This window comes from Antechinus flavipes, chromosome 1 (genome assembly GCF_016432865.1).
Source record: "Antechinus flavipes isolate AdamAnt ecotype Samford, QLD, Australia chromosome 1, AdamAnt_v2, whole genome shotgun sequence".
In the NCBI taxonomy this organism is placed as follows: domain Eukaryota; kingdom Metazoa; phylum Chordata; class Mammalia; order Dasyuromorphia; family Dasyuridae; genus Antechinus; species Antechinus flavipes.
Window position 1 is genome coordinate 23,690,734 of NC_067398.1, and position 22,756 is coordinate 23,713,489.

The 22,756-nt window shown below is 56.9% G+C and overlaps 1 protein-coding gene across 3 annotated transcripts in view; it reads left to right on the plus strand.

The window, feature by feature from the left end:
* The window catches only part of ATXN7 (ataxin 7), a 90,467-nt gene that overhangs the window by 61,747 nt on the left and 5,964 nt on the right, over window positions 1-22,756 (plus strand). For all 3 annotated transcript variants that reach the window (XM_051980120.1, XM_051980138.1, XM_051980129.1), the window contains 7 exons: window positions 7,699-7,939; window positions 8,759-9,021; window positions 10,133-10,215; window positions 16,249-16,529; window positions 18,257-18,455; window positions 18,764-18,885; window positions 21,523-22,555. In XM_051980120.1, coding sequence (XP_051836080.1) covers window positions 7,699-7,939; window positions 8,759-9,021; window positions 10,133-10,215; window positions 16,249-16,529; window positions 18,257-18,455; window positions 18,764-18,885; window positions 21,523-22,555 — 2,222 coding nt within the window. The remainder of the gene's footprint in view (window positions 1-7,698; window positions 7,940-8,758; window positions 9,022-10,132; window positions 10,216-16,248; window positions 16,530-18,256; window positions 18,456-18,763; window positions 18,886-21,522; window positions 22,556-22,756) is intronic.

Sequence of the window (22,756 nt, forward strand, 5' to 3'; positions counted from 1 at the left end):
GGTACTACTAAGTGTCCAAATCAGGATTTGAAGCCAGGTCTTTTTATACAAACACACATATATATGAGAGGGAATATAGCATTGTGCTTGTATGTATAGATAACTGTCAAATATTTATACTGGTAGAGAGTATTTTATGGACAGAGGGAAAGGAATAATGGAGTTAATATAGAACTAGATTTTAAAATTTTTTGCAAATAATATTTGGCTTTTTTTCTTTTATTTTGCTTCATATTTTTTCTAATTTACATGTAAAAGTTTTCAACATTCATTTTTGTAAGATTTTGAGTACCAAATTTTTCTCCCTCCCCAAATTAGTCATGTTGTGAAAGAACTAATAACAAGAAACAAAACAAAATAAAAGGTGAACACAGAATGCTTTGACCTGCATTCAGACTCCATACTTCTTTCTAGAGATGGATAGCGTTTTTAAAATTACGAGTCTTTTTGAATTGTCTTAGATCATTTACATTGTTGAGAAGAGCTAAGTTATTCTTGGTTGAAATTTGCATTGTGTATAGTCATCTCCTGGTTCTGTTAGGTTTGCTCAGCATTAGTTCATGTGGATCTTTTCAGGTTTTTCTAAAATCTACCAGCTCCTGATTTCTTACAGCACAATAATATTCCATGATACTTCTATATACCAGAACTTGTCAGCCATTTCCCAATTGGTGAGCATCCCTTCAATTTCCAGTTCTTTGCCACCACCAAAAGAGCTGCCATAAATATTTTTGTACGCGTGGGTCCTTTTCCCCCTTTTTGTGATCTCTTTGGGATCTAGACCCAGTAATGGTTATTGCTGGATCAAAGGATGCTCAGTTTGATAGCTCTTTGGGCGTACTTCCAAACTGCTCTCCAGAATGGTTAGATCAGTTGTCAGTTTTACCAGCAGTGCATTAGTGTTTGGCTTTCTAATATCATTAGCACCTACCACATGCAGAAACTCACCTCGGGCTTGCCTCTGACCTCTACCCCCTATTTACCTGACAGTCCCATTCATATGCGACCAGCCAGAAGAAGGGATGCCCCGTGTTTCTGCCAGTAACGCACCCACAAATAATCAGTTGGTCATAAACATTTAGCGCTATAAGGTGTTATAAATCATAGGTTTAAAGCTAGAAGGCAGCCTTAGGTCAACTTTATTATATAGTTGAGAAAACCGAGACTGAGCCTTAGAAAGGCTCTAAGGGTCCTGACTGCAGATCCAGCATTCTCTGCGTTGTGCTGTTCTCTTTACCTAAGCCGATGGGGAGGGACTTTCTGCCAGCCTTGACAGTTTTCAGAATGGGTCTTCCATAATGTCCTTCTCTTTCTCAGCTGGAGCTTCTTGAGAAAAATAAACCCTGCCTTCTTTCATTTGGTTTGTAACTCTCACCAAAATCTGTTCCAAAAGTTTTCGAAACATAGAAGAGGGCAAGATAAACGAGCCAGCCCTGCCTGGCAAAAGGCCCTGCCATGTGACCCTGCCCTTTCAGTGCTGGAGACGACTCCCTAAGATTCTGAAATTATAGACAAGTTGCTACTCTTCCTCCCAGGGGAGGGGTTTTTCTCACTGGAAGAGTCCCTTATGCCAGTGAAATGGAGGACCCTAAGCCCTTGCCCACCTTACCTCCAATAAAAAGGCCTATTGAAATACTCTGTTAGGTAGGACCTGATCTAATGTTCATTCACATAGTAGGATTTGAAGCTGAAAAGACTTTCAGAGATTTTCTGGTCCAAGGCCCCAAAGGATGCCGGGAGAGGAAGTGATTGTCCAGTCATGTGGGTCCTGCTCTATAGGCCCTAAAGGGTATTTCTTGGGCCATATGGTTATGGTCTGTGATGTTTTCCTCAGAAGGATGGAGAGATCATCCCAGACAGCCTTGTCTGCCCCTCCCATCCTTGTGTCCTAAGCCTGCCTGAGCCCCGCATGTATCCTGCAGCAGCTTGGGATCTCCCGGTTGGCCAGGCCATGGCTTATCCAGGTCCTTGCTGAGGATGGCTCCCGGCCTTTTTCTTTCTTTCTTTGCCTCTTAATCGTGTCATTTATGACCCAACAACCCTCCACTGGAGAGGGGGAAGAAAGCGCGCAGCTCTTCACCGGCCTGTGAATGGGGCCTCCGTGAGCCCTGAGAATTTCAATGGGTCGGCCTGCTGCCGTCATTGAGGCTTTCAAGTGACTTGTATCCTGTGTTGTTTCCTCTAAAAGGCTGCCAGGCTGGCGAGACTGGGGCTCCTTTAGGCGTGGACGCCGCGCCATATTTTGAGGAGATGGGCTGGCACTTCCCCCGGGGAGCCTGCAGCCCACTCTGAGGTGGCCATGGAGCCGAGGGGGCGGGGAGAGCTTGGAGGCGCGGAAGGGCCTCTGATGGAATCACGGACTGTGGAGGGCCTGCAGGATGTTGGCAGAGATGGGGACGAGGGGCTGCAGGATGCCCGACAGCGAGTGGGCAAGGAAGGCTGGGAAAGCCAGCCGAGACTCGGTATGACTAGGGCAGGGCAGGGGGTCGCTGGAGCTAGAGTGATAATCCACCAGACTTGTGCCTTAAGAAAGGAGCAGAGAGTGTCCGAGTGAGCGGCGTGATAGACCATCACCCCTGCGGCCTAGGCCGTCTCTGGAAGCGTGGCGTGGCAGGGAATTTGTTTTGAGCAAACGTTGGGGAAGAGCCGGCTGCGTTAGTGGAGAGACCCACACCCTCTTCGTTTATGTCGTGAACCCTTCTGCCTGTCTCGTAGAGCCTTGTAAGACAAAGAACACAAAAATACTTAGTTTCTGAAAACTATTGAAATAGTTATTAAAGCTGTATGTGTGTGATTGTGTGCCTGTAAAAGCTCACACATGCTGTGTGGAGAACGCCCTATGGGCCAAGCCATCGGTCGGTCTCTGATTGCGCTCCCTGCAAGGACATGAGTAAAACAGGTTGACCCTGCAGGAGCCAGCCTTCTTCGGCGGGTCATACAGCTATGTCTCGTGTTTTGTAGAAGGGTTACCTTTCAGAGCACAACCATGCTACCTGTGGGTTAGTAGATGGAGTGAGGGAAAAGGAGGCGGCTTCCCGGGGAAGTGACCACGGTCTGTAAAAATCAGAAGTACCGTCATGGGGAGGAAGGGCTACTTTTCCTCCACTTGGCCCTACAGGGTAGAAGTAGAGGCAGTGAGGACAAAAATAAGGAGAATCACGTGATGGGATGCGGCGGAAGATAGTTCCTGCAGGTGCTGGGAAGAGACTGGACGGCCATTTGTTGGAATTTTTGTGAGGGAGAATCATAGAGCTAGTGGACCTCTAACTTGGAGGGTCCTTCGGGTTCCAAAGCAGTGAATCTTTCATTCTGTTGGTACCTAACACATGCGCAGAAATGGGATCAATTGGGGGAGGAGAGAAGGGGAAAAACCCTATTCTTAGCATGATTTATGATTACAAGAAGCTAAAAAGAAAAAAAACAACCCAAATATCTGTTTTCCCCATGATTGTAGAATGTAAATGTAGCGTTATTTTATAATAACACAAAGGCTGGGACTAGATCTTTGATATCTTTGTTTGCAGGAAGCTGCTTATTGAAGAAAGTCCCTCTACCGAGGCAGTGGCTTCCCTATAATTTATAATTTTGGGAAATTGCCCAGAGCGTTGAGTGTTTCGGTGACTTGTCCAGGATCACACAGCAGTTAGGGATCAGAAGTAAGCCCGGAGCGTGGGGTCTTTGTGGCTTTAGGGTCAGCTCTCTACCCACGGTGCCACACTGCCTCTCTGTAGAGGATGTTTGATGGGGAAAATTCAGCGAAACATAAAGAGGAACCGTTTTGGAGATTCAGCAAAAACCAAAACAAAATACAGAGACCAACGCATGGAAATAAAGTGATCTGGCCAGCCAGTGGTGTGGTCACCATTCCAGCCAATCCACTAATCATTATTAAGCCCCCACTTTGATGTCAGGCGCTGTGCTTGGCTCCGGATCCACAGGATCAAAATGGCGGTTCTGCCTCAGCGCGCTTCTGTTCTCCTGCAGGGAGGGGAGAAATACGCACCGATAAACAAAGGGGGGAAGGGGCACCTGAGCAGAGCCCTGAAAAAAGCTGGAGAGTGATTTAAGGAGTGAACGTAAGGAAGAAATACATTCCGCGCTTGGGGGTGAGCCTGCCAAGGCGGGGGGCGGGAGCTGGAATGTCCTCGGGAGCCCGTTTGGCTGGAATGGGGCGGGTGAGGGGAACATGGGCAGCCATCCGAAGAGTCAAGTCGAAGGGCACTCCGCACCTTTTTGTTAAAAACCTGTAAACAGAAAAGCAAAGCAAAACAAAATCTGTGAAGTAACTTTGTAGGGGGCTCTGGGTGCTGTTGGAGCAGCACGTGCACACCGATATTTAGGTACACACACGTATCCAAGCTCAGTAGTCTGGGCAAGAGCGGGCTCGGGGACCAGAACTGGAGTGTATTGGCTTTTAATGTGGGAAAGTCGATCATGAGGGGAATGGAGAGGTTTTGAATATAGGGAATATTTTGAAGGGAAACCTAAGTGGTCTTGGAAATTAATTGTGAAAGTTGAGGAAGAAGGTGTCTGAGAAGCTGGAGGTTTTTATCTGGCTGACTACTGGATCCTCAAAATGCCCGCTGACCAGTAAGGAAGCCAGTGATTTCAGCGAGGGGCATGTTGGCATGGCAAGGAGCCGGGTGCGGGCCCCTCGAAGGTTGTTAGAAATGGAGGTCTGTGGCTGCCGGACAGCCGGGACGGTGGGAGTCACTGGGGGACGGAGGGCCTGGGCAGGACGGAGCAGCGTGGTTTGGGGGGGAAAGGTGGGGACGTGGAGGTGCCATGTTCAGGGAACCATAGGAAGGAGGAGTTATTGATTATGGGAGAGGGGTCCAGGCTGACGAATGTGGACAATGAACGGAAAACAGAACGGGGACGATGTCTGGGGGAGGGTCTCGTGGGGAGGGGCTGTTGAGGTTATGAGCAGGGTTATTGCCCAGGGGAGGTCAGACATCCGTGCAGAAAGGCCCCGGACGAAGCCAGAGGTGCGATTGAGGCACAGGAGGGAGAGGGTGCTCAGGGCTTGAGCCCTGGCGGACACCAGGCGAGGAGACGTAGACCAAAGGGCTTCAGTAAGAACTGAGAGTGTCCGCTGCCGGCGTGGCCACAGGGCCACGGCCACTTCCAGGAGCCTGAGCTGAATCACCAATAATGGCCAACATGGTGTCCCCACCTTTGACCCGTAACGGTGATGAGGGCCAGCATTGACAACGGTGCTTTTTAGGTTTGCGAAGATGTGTATAAATGGTTCCTTTGGGCCTCACGACCCCGCATTGTACAGACAAGTAAACTGAGGTTCATGGCTTAGCCGGGCCACCACTTCCAAGCTTTGTGTGCTCCACCCGCTGGGAAGGGCAGCCGCTCACGGGGTCCTTGGAGTGTGGGGGGAGGGGTCCTCGGGAAGCCCCTCGAGGCCGGGCGTTCTGGGTTAGCGTGTCCAGCCTCCTGCCGGCAGCCCCCTCCCACCCCCCCCACTGGGGCCTGAGCCAGACCAGCTGTGACTGGGAAGTAGTTAAAAAGTGGAAACAACAGAACACAGAGAGTGTCACCTTTCCCAGTGGCGAGCCCAGGGCTCCCGCGCGCAGCTGCAGGCTGTCCTCCCCCGCCTGGGCCCAGCCCCTCCCGGTCCCACTCGCATTTTGGGGGCTTATTCATCCCTTCAGGTTGGGCCCAGGGTGCCTGGGAAGGCAGCTCCGGAGGGCGCCGGGGAGGCCCTGAGTGAAGGCTGACTGACTGACTGGGCGAGGCCGGGAGCGAGGGCAGGGGGCCTGCTCTGACAGCCAGCCGTGGCACCACAGGCCGACTCGGGAGCAGCGTCCAGCACTGGCGAGGATGGAGCCGGGGGCATCCGGACGCTGCCAGCTTTGGCCTGGCTCCCTGGGGGCCCGTGGGGGAGGGTTCTTTAAGAACCAGTTCAGGACTGCGGGCTCTTCTCCCTTTGGAAGGCTGCCCCATCCCATGCTGCCTCTGCCCTCGAAGGTGTCTGGCCCACGAGCCGCAGGCACCTCCCTGGTGCCAGGCCCAGAGGGAGGGGTCTCTCCTCGGCCAGCAAACCGCCCTGTGGTCGGGCAGCCCCCGGCCCGTGTTAGTACGGGGCCTCCGGCCTCCCCATAACGTGTCTGTCGCTTTGCAAGAAGCACCTTCCTTAGGCGGGAAGCCAGTTTTAAGCCGTCCCCGAAAGAAGCCCCGTCGGGGGGGGGGGGGGTGTCAGTGGTGGACGGTTCCCTTGCATCGACTCAGGTTGAAATCTCGCACTTCCCTGTTGGCTCGCCAAGACCAGGAGGCGTGCCCTTTTCGGAGAGCGAGGCTTTGTGGTTCATCATGGATCGCATCCGATCCGGGCCGAGGCGCTTGAGCCGGTGCTTCAGCCATCCCGTGGCAGGGGGCGCCCAGCGTCCTTCAGTGGGGGAGGTGACGGAGCCCCGCCTTGCAGTGAGAAGGACCAGTTTGGATCATTGGGTCGGTTCCGCAGCTGATGTTGTTTGGAATCGGAAGGAAGCTCTCTGGCCAGTGAGGAGTGGGGAAGAAGAGCTTTGGGCCAACATCAGAGGGAACGTGCAGGAAGAGAGTGGCCTGTTGTGGGACTGTCGAGAATGCTCCCCTAGCACGTGGTCCTCAGATTGATGGAATACCCTCATCCCTTAGGGGGAGCCTGCTGGAAAATTCCAGCCCCCCATAAATAGAGCAGTGGGTTTCTTCAGCCTCGGTCCTAGAGTCCCTTAGCCCATGATTTATAATCCGCTTCCCTCTTCTCCCCTCTTCGGACCCCTGGAGCATCCTTAGGCTTTACCTGGCGAGGCAATGGCCTCGGCCATTTCTCAGGACAGCATCGCGCCGGGTCAGCCAGAATCCGCCGTCGCTCTCCTGGGAGGGGAAGGGGGCCCGCTGAGACAGAACTTGATGCTGATCAGGTTCATTTCTTTAAAGTCTCCGACTTCGCCGTGGAGGTGGCAGGTCTTTGGAAGTGAGTGGTCGGCGAAGGGACGTTTGTGTCCCCGGTGGGTGGCGGTCTCTGTCCGGCCCGTCCGTGCCTCCCGGAGCGTTGGGAATAGCTGGGAAGAGTCAGACTTCAGGGCCCCCGCCACGAGAGGGCATTGGGCCGGGGCTGCTGGGAGTGCCTGGGCTCTCAGAACTCGCCCGGGATGGGCCGAGCATCGGGGCCTGAGAATGGCGGGCGAAGTGAGCTGTGAGTTAGCAAACGCTTCCTTTGAAAGGCTTTGTTAGAGGCTGGTTCAGGGCAGCCGACAAGCCAGTGTCTGAGACGCATCTGCACGGATTACTCTTACCCAGCAATTCCCCGTGTTTCCGATGCCTCCTCGTGCCTCACTGCCCTGGCCTCGGGAACCTGGCTTGGATCACCTGGAGCCGCTCACCCCGTGGGAGGGAGGGAAGCTTCACCACGGACACGTAGGGGAGGGTGACGAGGTTCTGAGGGGGCCGCTCCTGCTCCGAGCCGTTCCCTGCTGTTCTGACTCCGGGGAGGGGCCCTAAGCCCCCTGACTGCCGACTGCATCGCCGCAGAGAAATGGGCGAGAGCCCGGGCGCGGCCATGGCTGGGCCGGGGCGCTTGGCCCGGCAGGAACCGGGAGCTTCTGCGCCCGGGATCGGCACGCAGGGCCACGGGCGGGGGGCGGCGCTGCTCCTGGGGGCCTGGGAGGAAACCCCAGGTGAGCCGGGCTCTGTTTTTGCTTCCAGAAAGAAGACACGGCTCCTCCAACAAGCCCCCCCTGACGGCGCCGCCCTCTGCCCTGTACTCCTTCTTCTCCTCCCTGACGAAAAGCAAAGGCGGCGGCGGCGGCCGAGCCGGCGGAGGCGTCGTCGGCCCAGCCTCGTCCACCTCCAAGCTGCTGAAACCTCCCAAAGACAGGCCGCAGCTCAGCGGGAACGGCAGGCCGGCAACGGCGGCGCAGCACAGCCGGGCCCCCCCTGAAAAAATGTGAGTATGTTCTCCGGGCGGGGGGCGGGGAGGAGGGGCCCGGGGCACCACCCAGGCCCTCTGGGGGGGTCCCCACAGCGGGGGGCTCAGGCGGTCACAAGCTATACAGGCCACCGTTAGTGCCTGGGACGGTGACATTTGCTCAGAGCTGCGCTAAAACTCACCTGTCGGTAAACCTCTTGTCAAAAACACGTGTGAAAGAAAGCTTTTAAAAACCGTCGCAGAACGATTTTTGTACAAGGGATGCATTCATTTGAAATGATTTTTATTCCTTCATTAACAGTCTCCCAGAGGACCTCTCCCCTTGGCAACATCCTCTTAGCCTAGTTTGAATTATTATGCTGTGATGCTGCAAACTTCTATAATTAAGATGGCTTTTTCTTCCCGTTGTGCTGAATTTGGGAGGCTTTTCTGTATTATTATCTTTTTAAGAACCTTGTTGTTGTTCCCATAAGGATTGTCCAGGAAGTCTTGCTGGCTTTTTATAGATTTGGGGGTTTTGATCTGCAAATTGCCCACAGAGAAGCCCGTCCCCTGGAGGTGGGCAGCTCAGCTGTACCTCGGGCTTTGGGAATTGCCTTGCTCAGGACCACCCCCCGAGGATGTGTTGGAGGCTCGCTCTTGTGCTTCCCACTACAACACATGGCTTTGGGTCTGGGGGCTTTCTACCCAGAATTCAGCTGTTTCCTGACAGCATCTCCCTGGGATTGCATCCCCCAAGAGCCCTTTCCCTTGGGCCCCACATCTGGTTAAGAAACATTTCCCGGAGCAGCCCCCTCACTCCCTGCCCGTTTTCCTTTTTGTTTCCGTCACTGGTAGCTTGACGCCTTCGGTCAAGGTGGAGAAGATTCACCCAAAGATGGACGGAGCACTACTGAAAACTGCTCTCGGGTCGGCTGGCTCTGCTACTGTGAGTTCCTCCATCAAGACTGGCCTTAATTGTCCCTCGATACCAAAGCCACCCTTGCCTTCCCCTGGACACATACTGAACGGTCAAGGTCTTTTTCCTGCCCCTCCAATTTTGGAAAAGAAGTCAGAAGATCATTCCAATAATAGGAAATTTCTACATAAGAGATTATCAGGTAACGTTGTACCTGCTGCTAGCTCCCTCCTCCCTTTTCGTCAGTCAGGAGGGGCACTGAGTGCCTGGGAGTCCCCTTCCTTCCCATCGAGGCCCCACTCTGCCTCCAAGGCTGGCGGCTATTCCCGGGGCGCTGTGGGATGTGGCCCTGGCTTTCGGTTTTTGGGTCGCGGGGGGTTTGATTCTCTGGTTTGGACCTGGCCCTCCAACAGCAGAAGGAAATCGCCTTTGTAGAAACTTCTGGCTAATGCAGAGCAGCATCCCCCCTCCCCCGTACGGTCTGAGAGCTTTGCCCCAGGGAGCGCTGACCCCACAGCTCGGGCCGTCCGCCCGGCCTCCGGCCGCCACAGCGGCCTTCTGCCCCCTGCGCCCCACGAAGGGTCCTGGGTGAGGAAGGTGTGCCATCGCTTTCAGGGTCTTTATGCAGTGAGGAGGAGAAGCTGCTCTGTGGCTCCTTCTCCTTTGAGAGAGAGGGGAGAACAGGAGAGAGAAAGAGAGAGATGATAGAGGGAGAGGGAGAGAGATGGAGAGACTGAGAGAGAAAGAGACAGAGAAACGGGGAGGGAGAGACTGAATAGTGAGAGAGATGGAGAGAAGAAATAGGGAGGGAGAGACAGAAACATCAGAGGGAGGGATGGTGGAGGGAGACAAAGACATCAGAGAGGGGAAGGGATGATGGAGGGAGGGAAGGGGACAGATAGGATTAGGGAAGGAGATAGAGTGGAGGAGAAAGACAGAGAGATGGGGAGAAGGCCAGAGTCAGAGGCACAGTGACGGAGACACCGAGATGTCACTGACGCAGGACTGCTTCCTTCTCCTTCCTCCATGGGCATCACGGAGGGGAAGGGATCTCCAAGGCAAGGAATCCAACCCTATTATTTTACAGATGAGGAAATTGAGTCCCAAAGAGGGAAGAGTCTTGGAGAAAACAAAGGGACGGATCTTCCTTCCCTTAGATTGATGTGGTGCATTGATTAGCTAATAGACTTGCCTGTGCAGCTAGAGAGGGATTTGTAGCTTAAAAGGCAGTCAGTGGTCTTGTCACTGAAGGGAATATCCCCGATCTGGGAGCATCCCGGGCTCACTGCAATGTGTCTGTGTCTTCCTGACAGAGAGAGAGTTTGATCCTGACATATATTGTGGTGTCATTGATGTGGAGACCAAGAAGCCGTGCACTAGGTCTTTGACATGCAAGGTAGGCCACCTCTCCCGCCTCGGGCTGTGTGCGCCGTGAGTCCGAGGGGCCCCTGCCCTCCCCGCAGTCCTGCGCCTTGGGGGGAGAGCCTTGGCTCAGGAGCCAGAAGCTGGGCCCGCCGGCCCAGGAGGAAGGAAGGAGAGAGCAGCTGCCCCCTGCCCTCCCTCCTCCTCTCCCGCCCAGGCTCTCACTGCAGAGCGTTGGGGTCTTCTTGCAGAAGTTAGAGCGGGAGGTCCTTGTCTTCGGACTGGTGTGAAGGACGCTCCGGCCCCACCGCACCCCGGTGAATGCTCTGACCCGCGCTGACGCCCTCGGAGCCAGCTGCCCCCTCGCCCAGAGCGTCCGGCCGCCTTCCTCCCCTGTCCTTCCCGTTTGCCTCGGGCTCCGAGCCCAGCAGGAGCAGATCCCCTCTCCCCCGCCTCGATGCTTCCTTAATGTTAGAACTGATGTAAGGGCTCCGCCAGGCCGGCTTCCCCTGGATAACCGCCCGCTCCGCGGCTTCAGCTGTCGAAGGAGAGAAGATGGCCAGAGGATCAGGGACCGCTGAGCCCGAGACCGAGTCCCCGGGATCCAGGAATGGAAGGCCTTCGCTTGGCGGGGCCTGTGGCCTCCTTCACAGGAGGTACAGAAGGTGGGATGGCGGCCGTCAGAGGGACGCTTCTCCGCCTGCGCCCGGTGCTCTCCAAGTAGCGGGAGCCCCGTCCCGGAGCCTGGGAGGACTCGCCGTGAGCCGGTCACCGAGCTGCCATGTTCCCGAGGCCCCTGACATCAGCCTGGGCCCCACACGGGGCGACTCGGGCATCTCGTGCCCAAGCAGGCGCTGCATCAGCGACGGTTCCCAAGTCAGGTTCTGGGGAAGCCCCCGATTCTTCGGCTCCGCCTCGGTCTGCTGGTTCCTTCTCCCTGCACACTGGGCCACTTCTCCTTCCCAGGGCCTCTCCCGTAGCTCCCCCCGGCAGAATTTGGCCTAGCATTCGCAGGAGTCTTTGCCAGCCGCCCTCTCCCTCAGAAGCGTCTGTGCTTGTGGCCCGTGGCCCTGTCTCCTGCAGGAACGCGCTTTGGCAGCAGTCCGCTTTCGGGGTCTCTCTGGGTCTCCCCAGCCCTCCTGTAAAAAGCCTTCCCTTGGCCCTGGGTCTCCTCCAGCTGCTGGGTCACCGTTGTCACCCCCTCCGTGGTCCGTCCCCAGTGCCAGCCACTTCTCGGCATCTTCTCTCTTCTCAGGCCCCCCACTGAGCTGCTTTCCTCCGCCGGCCAAGAGGGCCATCTTTGTCCTCCTCCTGCTTGACTTTGCTTCTGGACGTGGCTCTGTTGTGTGACCGCCCCTTCCTTCGGCCTGTCCTTGCAGGTTCAGAGGTTCCACCCTGCTCTGGTTCTCTTCCTCTGTCTCCTCCGCTGGCTTGTCCTCCTCTTCCTTATTCCTTCAGGTGGGTGCTCCCCAAGGTTCTCTCCCCTCGGCCCCGGCACCCCGGGCATCCTAGTTCCGCCGCAGGCTTGAGCTCCACGCCCACCTCTGCAGCGGGTTACAGGACATCTTCCATGTCTGAAATCGAGTTTATTGTCTTCCTCCCCAAACTTGTTCCTCCTTCCCACTTGAGTCTCCGTCCATGGCTCCACCAGCCAGCCACGTTCTCCCCTTAGCTTTCCTGGCCACGCCGTCCCCTCGTCCATCACGCCCCCCCCATTTCTGTCTCCCTTCTCTCGCCTGCCTTCTCTCGGGGCTCGCTCCCCCCACATCATTACCGGCTGTTCGGTTGCTTTGCCCGTGCGGGAAGGTTGTGAATGGTGGAAGGAGGGGGACCGAGGGCCAGGCTGTGGGAGCATCTGGGCCTGGGGCTGGCTGGGGGAGTTAGCACATAGTGGGTCCGCAGGACAGGAGCTTGAGGCAGGGCTGGACAGAGAGGTCGCAGCCCAGGAAACCTGATTTGTTCCCTGGGTGATGGGAGGCCCATGGACAGGGGCCATGGTCAGACCCGTGTCCCGACTGGCTGTTGTGTAGGAGGCTGGAGACAGAAGGGAGAGAGGCTGGTGGGAGGCTGTCCGGGGGCCTTCCCTGTTCTGGAGATTCCCAGCGCTCGCTAAGAGACGGGTCGTGGGGGACGAAACGAGATGGAGGGAGGGGCTGAAGCTGAAACCAAGACTGTGGAACCTCAGTGACTGGCGAAATGAGGAGGAACGTCACAAGTCAGTCTTTGCAAGGGCTGAATGGGCTGCAGCTGGATTTTAAGTGAAGGTTAGGAAACGATTCCGTTCGGATCAGGAGACTTCTATTTCCAAATAAAAACTTCGGCCGAATCCGTCCCTGCCTCGGAAACATAAGACATGGCATCTGGCATTTGAGGATGAACATGGAAGGCGGCGGACAAGGGAGGACGCCTCTGGACCACCCGTCCTTTCCTCACGTTCGGGCCGACGGCCCGCGGGCTCTTAAACCCCACGTCCGTCTCCCCTCTGGCTCGCAGGGGGTTTGATGGTGAGCTCCAGGGGCAGAGATGGTTCTTCTCGAGCCCGCAGCGGCTTGTCTGTCCTGCAGGACTCCCTTAGCTGAGTTCGGGAGACGCTCTGGGATCCTGGACAGGTGGGGACGGGTCACACGCTTTATAGGCGCCGCCACCCTTCCGATGCAGAGGAACTCCCAGGCAACAGGGACGGTGGATCTGGCCCTCAAACTAAGGAGGGAGAGGTTACGGGAGCAGGAATGGGAGCCACGGAGGCCGCGAGGGAGGCCGCGACGGAGGCCGCGAGGGCCCCGGTGCAGGCTTGTGATCAGAGTGAGGGAAGCCTGCAAAGTGCCAGCTCTGACTTGGGGAGCACCAAGCCTTTTCCTGGGATCTCTGAGCAGTGACTGATGAGGCTGTGAAAGGAAGCCATCTCCATGAGGAAAGGGAGGAACTCCCAGCCGTCCAAGGCTGAAAGCAAGGATGGACAGCGGAGGATCAGCCACGAAAACCAGACCTAGCTCCGTAAGGAGGGTCCAGGGGAAGCTGGGCCAGAAGACAGGCCCTTTCCTCCCTCTGGGACCGGGTCCCTCCCTCCTCCTCTGTCACACAGGGAGGGCCCCCGGTTCTGTGGTTCCCTCCCGGTCCCTGCTCCAGGGCGGAGAGAGCCCTGTGGGACGGGCGTGAAGGTGGGCCTCGGCCCCCGCCCTCCAGGCTCACGCTGTCTGGAGACCACACGGGACATCAAGGGGAAGAGCAGCTTCTCCACGGAGGCTGCCCAGGGGAACGAGAGGAACTTGAGGGACTTACGGCTTAGCCCGACGTCCCTGTGCTCTGCAAGGAGAGCGCTTTGGGCCTAGCGGGGTCAGAAGAAAATGGCGGCTCCAGGCAAAGGCAGGCTGTGGACACAAGCACCCGGGGCGCCCTTGAGACCGGGGAGGAAATCCAGAGCACTGTGAGCCCAGAACACCGGCTATCTGAGAGCAAAGCACGGGCACCGGCGACTGCGGAGCTCGGACGGGGGGCCCTTGTGTGGTCTGTGGTACAGAGATGGAGCCTTGGGCTTGGAGGAAAGAGGACGGAGCTAAGGATCTGGAGAGGGGACTGGTTCACCTCTCTGGCTTCCATTTTCCTCATCCATAAAATGGGCGCATAGGACTCAGTGGCCTCCGAGGATTGTTCTAGTTTTGCCTCTATGAGCCTTTGATCTTGACTTTTTTAAGAAAAGAAAATGAACTTGCACACATTAGAAAAATTTAGCAAAGACTTAGAGGGAAACCCAGTTCTCAGAGACCCCTGCTTGGGTTCACTCAGGACGGCTCTCATTAGTCTACGTTTCTCCCCGCCTTTGACGGGCCTTTTGCTGGCACAGAGGGAAATGCGGCTCCACTTTGTCGAGTGTCATGGGTGGCGGTGAGGGGAACTGCACGGACTTGGGCCTGGTTGAATGATCAGAATCAAGGCTGAGGGAGGGATGGCTCTCCAAAGGAGGAGGAGACCTCCCTCGAGCCCTGGGGGAACTTGGTGTTTTTCTCAGTCCCTCAACCAGCACTTGCTTGGTACCTGTTCTGTGCCGGGCCAGTCCTTGGGGGACGCCGGGCCCGTTTCTGTGGGTCAGCGGCTGGGCAGATGCAAACACGGACATAGCCAGCATCGGGCCCCCGCAGCCGAGGCCTTCACGAGACCTTGGGCCCCCGGAAGGCCTGACGAGGAAGAGAGGCCGTCCTCGCCCCTGGCTCCTCCAGATCGCCCACTCACGCGTCTGCCTTCTCCTCCAGGCCCTTCCTAACGTGGGACTCCCGAGAGTGGCTGCTTCCTTGAAGCTGGGATGGAAGAGAGGCCGGATCTGGGGAAGTCTTGATTGGCCGGAACACCGACATGAGGTTTAGGAGGGTGGTCAGCACGAGGCTCCAGAGCTCCGCCCACAAAGGCGTGGCGGCATTGTCTGGTTGTAGCTGGCTTCCCTGGGGTCAGGGGGCAAAGCGTCTGGATGAGCCTGGCCTCCAGGAGCGGGGGGCCGAGTGTCCTGGGCAGTCCCAGGTGCCCCCTTTTAGGGAGGGCCTAGGTAACTATGATGCTCAGTGACGGGAAAGCCAGATGCCGAGGGTCTTGGAGCATCTAGAGGCAGCGAGGGGGTCCAGAAAGTAGAGCCCGGAGTCAGGAGGATATGAGTTCAAATCCAGCCTCAGTTGTGAAGTGGGTGACTTTGGGCATGTTGCTTTCCCGCCGTCTGTCTCAGTTTCCTTGGATGTAAAATGAGCTGTGGTCCTTGTACTTGCCCCCAAGATGGCACTTGGCAGTGCGCCCAGCACCGAGCAGCCACTTAGAGGGGTCGTGGCTGTATCGTTTACAACGGGAAGAACAAAGGGAAAGCCTTGTGGCCGCCCACGCTCTGTCCAGAGGTGGAGGGGGCCCCTTGGGGAGGCTTGGCGCGCCTCCTCATCGGGGGGCGTCGGGGGGCGTGACGGGGAGGGTCACTGCAGCTCTCCCTGAGACCCTCTGCCGTCCACGGCGGCTCCTGCCGAACTACTCTCGCCGGGCCTTTTCCGTCAGTCGTCCGCCCGTCATTGGAAGGACCCAGAGGTCCCTTTCCTCCTGGGCTTTGCAGATGCAGTGGGGCAGGCGCATCCCCGCGGCCTCCATGTTCCTGCCACGGATTTGTTTCTCTGATCCCTTCTTGTCACCTGGACTTTTGGCAGTTCTGAGATCGTGTGAAAGGCGACCCCGGCTGGCGCCCCTGCTGTAGCCAGTGCTGTCCAGAGGCCCTTGACCATCTTCCTGCTCCCGGTGAACGTCCCGGGGGATGTGCTCTGAGTTCCGGGGCGCCTGGGGAACTTCTTGCCAGCTTTTGGGGTGGGGGCTTGGCCCGTCCCCTCGGGGGCTGGGTATTGGGAAGGGCCCTTCAGAAAAGGGGCCGGCGTTTGGGGGGTTAAACAGAGAGGGCCTGTGAGCCAGGACCGCCCGGGCCCCTGCTGGCACCTCGTGCAACCCCCCAGTCTGGGCTGCTCTCGGAGCCTCCCAGCCGGGCCTGTTCCAGAGAAGGGACCCCTGGGCTTGGCTGCCCTTTTCTCAGGGCTCCGTTTGCCAGCCGGCCCGGCCCCGGGAGGCGTTTGCTCTCCTCGGCTTCGTCCCCACTTCCCCGCTGCCCTTCCGGCTGCGTTCTGTGCCCCTCCCGGCCAGTCCGAGGCTGGCTCTCACCAGCGTGTTTCCCCCTGGGCTCCACCGAGGTGTTTTTCCCAGTTTTCTGAGGCAGGCCCCGAGGTGGCTGAAAGCTCTGGGCTCGTGCCAGGGCCACGGCCCCTCTTGTTCCTCGTCCACACAAGGGCACAACGGCCAGCACGTTCCCGTGGCGGAAGTTTAGCCCTCGAATTGTCTTCCTTCTGCAGGAAGGGAAAAGTGTGTCCTTGGGGGCGTGGCAGCTTGTCGGGCACCGCTTCCGGGCTCTGGGCCCCAGGTTCTGGCCTTCAATCTTGGGCTCTGGTCTGTGGGATCCAGGCCTTGGATTCTGGTCTCCAGGCTCCGGCTGGGGAGCCGTGCGGTGAGCGCCCAGGGCCCTTGGCCGGGATCTCAGGAAGCTTCTGTTCTGTTTGACTTGCAGACACATTCCTTAACCCAACGGAGGGCCGTCCAGGGGCGCAGAAAACGCTTCGACGTGTTGTTAGCCGAGCACAAAAACAAAAGCAGGGAAAAGGAGCTGCTCCGCCATCCCGAGCAGCCGCCGCCGCCGCCGCCGCAGCAGACGCCACCTCTCAGGGAACCACACGCCTCCCCTTCCAAAACGGCTCCGGAACTGCACCCCCACTCTCACGGAGCAATTCCTGCAGAATCCAAGCCTTTCGTTTCTAATAAGCCCAGACCTCACAACCCCAGTCTTCCAAGGTCAGTAACGCCCTTGGTGCCGATGGGGGCGGGACTGAGACCGCAGGCGCTTTCTCTCCCTGGGGGGGGGCGGGGCACATGGCCGCACCTGTAGCAGAAGGGGGGCCTTCTGGGGCGTGTTGGGACCACAAGGCTTTAGAAAAGGGGCTGGCCCTGTCATTAGGTGGGGGGGGCTTTGCCCTTGTCTTGCTGTCCTGGAACATGTTCGCGCCCCTTGGCAAGTGGCGTCCAGGGGCAGCTGCTGCAGGGTTATGGGCGTGGGCCACTTCGTCTGGGTGGAGAGCACAAGGTGGTGGGTCATGGGAATGGGCAGGTGGGAGCCAGATCAGAAAACGCTCTCAGTGTCAGGGCCAGAGGAAGGAGGGAAGGGTCCTTAGAATGGTCCAGGCTCCGGGGAATGAGTGGGAGTCGGGAGAGATGTGGAGGAGGGCCTGGTTAGACAGAGCAAGAAAGGGACAAGGCAAGGGGGCAGCAAACGGGGGGCGTCTGGAGGAAGCTGTCGATCCAGGGGATGAGGACAGCTCCGTCTGCAGGCGGGAAAGGTGAGGGCCGAAGGCCTTGGTTTGGAAGTAATCTGGCAGAGCTCCTGGTAGGACCCGAGACTCCCCGTGGAGTCCCTGGGGAGATGGAGAGGAGAGGGCCTGGGCTCCGGGAGAGGAGGGGGCAGCTAGAGGAGGTGCGGGGAGAGGCTGTAGAACCGCTGAGAAGGTTGGTCTGCGTAGGGTGAGCCCGCTGAGGTCACATAGGGCACACGGGCAAAAAGCAGAGCAGAGGGGTGGGAGCCCCTGCTTGGGGGATGTCGAGGACCAGGGGCCTGGTAAATTACAATGTGGGCATCGTTTTCTAGTAGGTGTAAGGAGGAACCCGTGATGGGGTTGGTCTGGTGTGAAGCCCGGGGTGGGCACAGGGAGGGCGGGCGAGCGGGGCAGACGGCGACCGGGGCTGAGACGGCTGCCGGCCTCCTTCAGGAACCACTGAGACTTTAAGCTGGGTTTTAGGGTCCTGATTTTATTTTTACCAGTTTTAATTGGTCCCTTATAGGGTTTGGAGTTTGAAAAGCCCTTGGAAATTCTAGGCAGTAGTAAGTCTGGATGCTGATTTTCCCACCTGAAGATGGTTTCCTTTCCGATTAGTTCTGTCTGGGTAGAAATGTTCTTTCCAGAAAGTGCAGGCGTGTAAGAAAGTGGGGTTTCTAGAACAGGGGGGTGGCTGTGTGCAAGGAGGTGATGCGGGGGCGGTGGCCAGGATCCCTGGTGGGCCTTGGATGCTCTGCAGGGGGTGCGCCGTGTGTCGCTTTAATAGACTCGAACGTCTGCGTGCGGGTAACAGGGATGTGTGTCTGTGGCCAGGCCCACGCAGAGGTGGGTAGCTCATGGGGGGAATTAGCCCAGGGGCCTACACAGACCGGGAGGCCCCTGTACCCCCTGGGGAGAAGCAAGTCCAGGGGTCAGCAGGAGATTTGTGGAGGCCATGAAAGTCTGGGGGGCAGCCACGAGTGGAGTCCCCGGAAGGGAAGGGAAGGAAAGCATTCCGGTCACGGAGCAGGCGGGCGCAGACTGTGTGGAGGCTCTGGATGCTCTCGAGGCCCCCAAATTGGGCTTGCCTTGCTTCGGGGCGGGTCAGACCTTGCTCTCCGGAGGCTTTCTGGCAGTGCTGGAGCCAGGCCTGCGGTGTCCTTGGGGCACAGGCCCCCAGCTGCAGCCCCCCTGCCTTGTCTGCCCCTCCAGGCCTCCAGGCTTCCAGGCCCCGCCCGGCGGGAATGCCCCCTCCGACTCTCCCGCCGCCAATGAGTCTCCACACCCTCCCCTGCCTTCCACTGAGCCAGCATCTCGGGGATCCAGCGACGAGGGAGAAGGTGATGAAAAGGAGGAGTCTGTGGGAAAACTGGATTGCCATTACTCAGCTCATCATCCTCAGCCGGCATCCGTAAGTTCTGGGTCCGGCCCGGCCCGGCCCGGTGCCACCCCTTCCCTGTACAGGGGACAGACCCAAGCTACCACAGAAGAAAAGCCGGGGGTCCCGACGCTCCCCTCTGGTGAACTGCTTATGCTAATTAGCTGGGAGCTTGTCCTCCGTAGCGCCACGTTGGGAAAGAGCCAGCTATTGGTTCTCTGACGGTGTCTGAGCCATAGCAGTTAAGACTGGTCCTTTAGGATTAGCTCCATTTCTAAGGAAAGCCAACACATGCCTTTATTGGACATCCAAAAGCATTCATTGTCTCCTCTCTCTTTCAGTTTTGCACATTTGGTAGTCGACAGATTGGAAGGGGCTATTTCGTTTTTGACAAGAGGTGGAACCATATCCGATGTGCCCTTAACTTTATGGTGGACAAGCATCTTAATTCCCAGATGTGGAAGTGAGTGCCTTTTCCTTTGCATTGCTTGGGAGGGCAAGGGGGGAGGGTTTCTTTTTGTTTTCATTTTCCTTTTTTATGTTTCTCATGAATCTAATTTACATGTTTGCATTCAAATGAAAATTCAGCTAATAAGTTCAGTATATCCTGGAGAAGATTCTCTTGAAGCTGTAGTCCACCCCTCATTATCGGTGTTAAGGGGTCGTAGTTCACTTGTAGTCCACTCATTATCTGTCTTAAGGGGCCGTAATCCACTCCTCGTTATGTGTCAAGGGGAAGTTGGGATTGCCGAGGTGCACTGAAACTCAGATAATCCGAGACTGTGGTTGAGCCGTTGGCTACAGCTGCACACCCACACCCCGAGAGAAACCCCCCAGAGCCCAGGAAGAAGTGAGCGGTTTCACTACTTGAGGATTCACATTATTTTCTCTCCTAAATCTTAAGAGATCTTGCCTCTTAGCAGGCACAAGTCAGGAAGAAAAAGTCAGGAAAGGCTTTTGGTAATAAACCACTCCAACTGTCATTTTGAAAACCCGTCGCCACCTGACCGCTGAGGTATTCAGCTCCCCTCTCTTGACGTTAAGGACTCACGCTCCTGTGGATTGCTGAAATAATTCACTTAGGATTAGTGGAATTAATTGAGGAAGTCCTGAGGGTCTCCACATCCACCCCCCTCACACACACACACTTAGATCCACCCAGGCGTGGTTTCTTGTTTATTCTCCCCAGCCACTGAGACTTTAAGCTGGGTTTTAGGGTCCTGATTTTATTTTTACCAGTTTTAATTGGTCCCTCATAGGATTTGGAGTTTGAAAAGACCTTAGAAATTCTAGCCAGTAGTGAGTCTGGATGCTGATTTTCCCACCTGAAGATGGTTTCCTTTCTGATTAGTTCTGTCTGGGTAGAAATGTTCTTTCCAGAAAGTGCAGGCGTGTAAGAAAGTGGGGTTTCAGTAAGTCCTTGAAGAAACTGACCGGTGAAGCTCCAGTCTGTCGTTACTCTGAGACAGGAGGGGAGAGACGACTTTATCGCTTACTCTTAAGAAATAAGCAGCCATTCCTTGCTGGGCCTGCCCTTTCCCTTTGCGATCAAGTGGAATCTCTCTAGGGGCTCCTGGAAGGCCCAGGGAGTGGCCACATACATTGACTTTCCTCAGATGTTCATGGAGTTAGCCTGCGAGAGCCTCTACCGGTGTTATCTTTAGAGACCGAGGAGAAGGCTTTGGGTGAGACAGAACAGAACCCCCAAGAATGGCTGTATTCGTTGAAAACGGGCAATAGCAGGGACAAAATCGGGGCCAGTGACTCCCGAAGGGGTGGGTGGCAAACTTGGAACCTTGAGAGCTCCCGGTCCTGTGATTTGGGAATTGGTCTGTCAGTCAAAAAGCCATTTATTTAGTTCCTCCTTCCTGTCTGCCATGTACTGTGCTAAGGGCGAGAGCAGGAGATGGTTCTCAGGTTCTCTTGCAAAACAAATATTGGGGGATATCCCTTCGGTTCTGGAGGAGGAAACCCAAGCCGAGAGGGAAGCTGTTGCATCCAGAGGGAACCTCCTGATGGCTCGTCCAAAAGCCAGGAGCCCGGAGGTAACGGGGCTGGCCGAGGGTTCCCCAGGCGGGGAAGGCCAGAACCGAGCTGGGGGTTTGACTCCTGACTCGGCCGTCTGGTGGGAAGGGCTGGGAACCCCCGCTGTGGCTCTGGTGGCCACCAGGGCCCTGCCAGCTCCCGCCTTTCCTCTGCAGCCTGGGAGAGCTGCGGGTCTCTTTTAGAGCCCCCTGCTGGCCTCTCTGGGGCACTGCACCGAGCCCAAAGGAGAGACTGCAGCCAGTGTGTGTGTATGGGGGGCTGGCTTAGCCCACTTCTCCCAGTTCTTCTCTGCTTTGGTGAGGAGCTTCCAGGAGGGATTTTGTTTTTAAACCTTGGGTGCTGGGAGTAAAACTTCCGGTTCAGTCACCTGGGTCTCTGGCGCCAGGTTTCCCCGCACAAAGCCAGCCCCATTTCCCACGGGGGTCAGTTACTGCTCCAGAACCCAAAGAAAGGCTGCCCGGTGAACTCCGGGGATCTGCTACCGGCACCACGCGGGGCCTTCAGTACGCGACGGGCGCTCATCCATTTCTGTTACTCTTGCTTTGGAGCAGATATTTTTCTAATAGAGAAGAGATAGAATAATAGAAGAAAAATTAGCCTAAAAGTCGAATCAGGATCACTCCCCTTGGCACGGGGAGAACATCTGCAAAGACTTCCTGACTTTTCCTCTTAGAGAAGGTGGGGGGGGGGTGCGACCCCAGGAACCGACCCCCCAAGAAGCAGGGGCTTGCAGGCACACGGCGAGCAGCGGAGCAGGCTTTGAAGTCGCAAAGTGCTCTGGCTCGGAGAGGCCCTTTCTCTTTCGTTTCTTTGTACTCAGTTATTGACGCAGCCTGACGTTACTGCCCCCCAGTCAGAAACAACAGAGTTCAGGCATTTGTGAGCACTGGGATCCCGAGGACAGGAGGGTGCCGGGCGGTCCCCGTGGTAGACCCTGTCCCCTGAGGTCCCTTGCTATGGCTCAGAGTTTGAAGGGGTGCTGTGTTCAGGGGGGCTTGGTGGGAGTCAGTCTTTCAAGAACACTGCTCTGCTATTGCCTTTTATCTCTTTCTAGGAAAATCCCTCCAGCATCGAGTAATTCGGTATCTGCGCGTGTTCCCCAGCGGACAAATTCCGTGCCCCTGTCACCATACGGCATAAGCCCCCCGGGCTCTGTTTCCTCCACAGTCTCGCCATCACCAGTGTTGATTGCATCCTCCTGCGTCCCTCCGAATGGCAAATCTGTACCAGCCCACGGAACGACGCTCAACGCCCCCCTGGCCGCCCTGGGGGCCGTGGAGCCCGCGAGCGCCGCGCAGGCCCGACAGGTGTGCTCTTCGGCCCCTTCCGCGCTGGCCTCCGTACCTTCCCCGGTGTCCGGGAAACCTCAGAAACTGAAATCCAACAAGTCTTTGAAGCCGAAGGAGTCTCCTGCTAACAGCACTAACTGTAACAATATCGGCAGCAGCGGCAGCTCAGGAAAGAAACGCAAAAACAGTTCCCCACTGTTTGCACATTCTTCCTCCTCTTCCTCCTCCTCTTCCTCCTCTTCTTCCTCTTCTTCCTCCTCCTCCTCCTCTTCTTCATCCTCCTCCTCCTCTTCCTCCTCTTCTTCTCCTCATTCCACAGACTCTTTTAGGAAAAACTGTGTGGTGAACTCTGCCAACTGTGGGGCTGCTTATCCTTCCCCGGTCCCGCCGTCCCACGGCCTCGGCCCCAACTGTCTGACTAAGCAGGCCAACTCTGTGGGCGTCAGGCACCCCCCGGCAGGCCGGGGCCCCTCAGCGGGGAGCCCCTCGGAGTCCATCAAGAGGATGAGCGTGATGGTGAACAGCAGCGATTCCACCCTCTCCCTGGGCCCCTTCGTCCACCAGTCCAGTGAACTGATGATGGCCGCCAACTCGCACGGCGGCTTCCCCCACTCCCACGCCCCCCTGGACAAGCTCCTGGGGAAGAGGAGAAAGGGCTCCCCCGGCGCCAGCGCCGTCCACCCCGGCGGCCAGGCCGGCAAGGTGGCCAGACTGCCATCCATGAACAGCGTCCACACCAAGCACCCTGGCCCGATCCCGGGGACGCAGGCGCTGGCCAACAACTCTCTTCTCCATCAGGTAAGGGAGGACCGCCGGTAAGCCCCGCGGCGGAGCACGCTCGCCTTGTCCGTCTGCCGAGCGGCAGCTGAGGCCGTGGTGTACATCAGCGGTTCTTGACCTTGTTTTTGTGTCTGGGGCAGCCCGGGCACTTCTTCTCAGAACGATGTTTTTAAATGCAGGAAATAAAATGCATGGGATTGCAGAGGAAACCGATGGTAT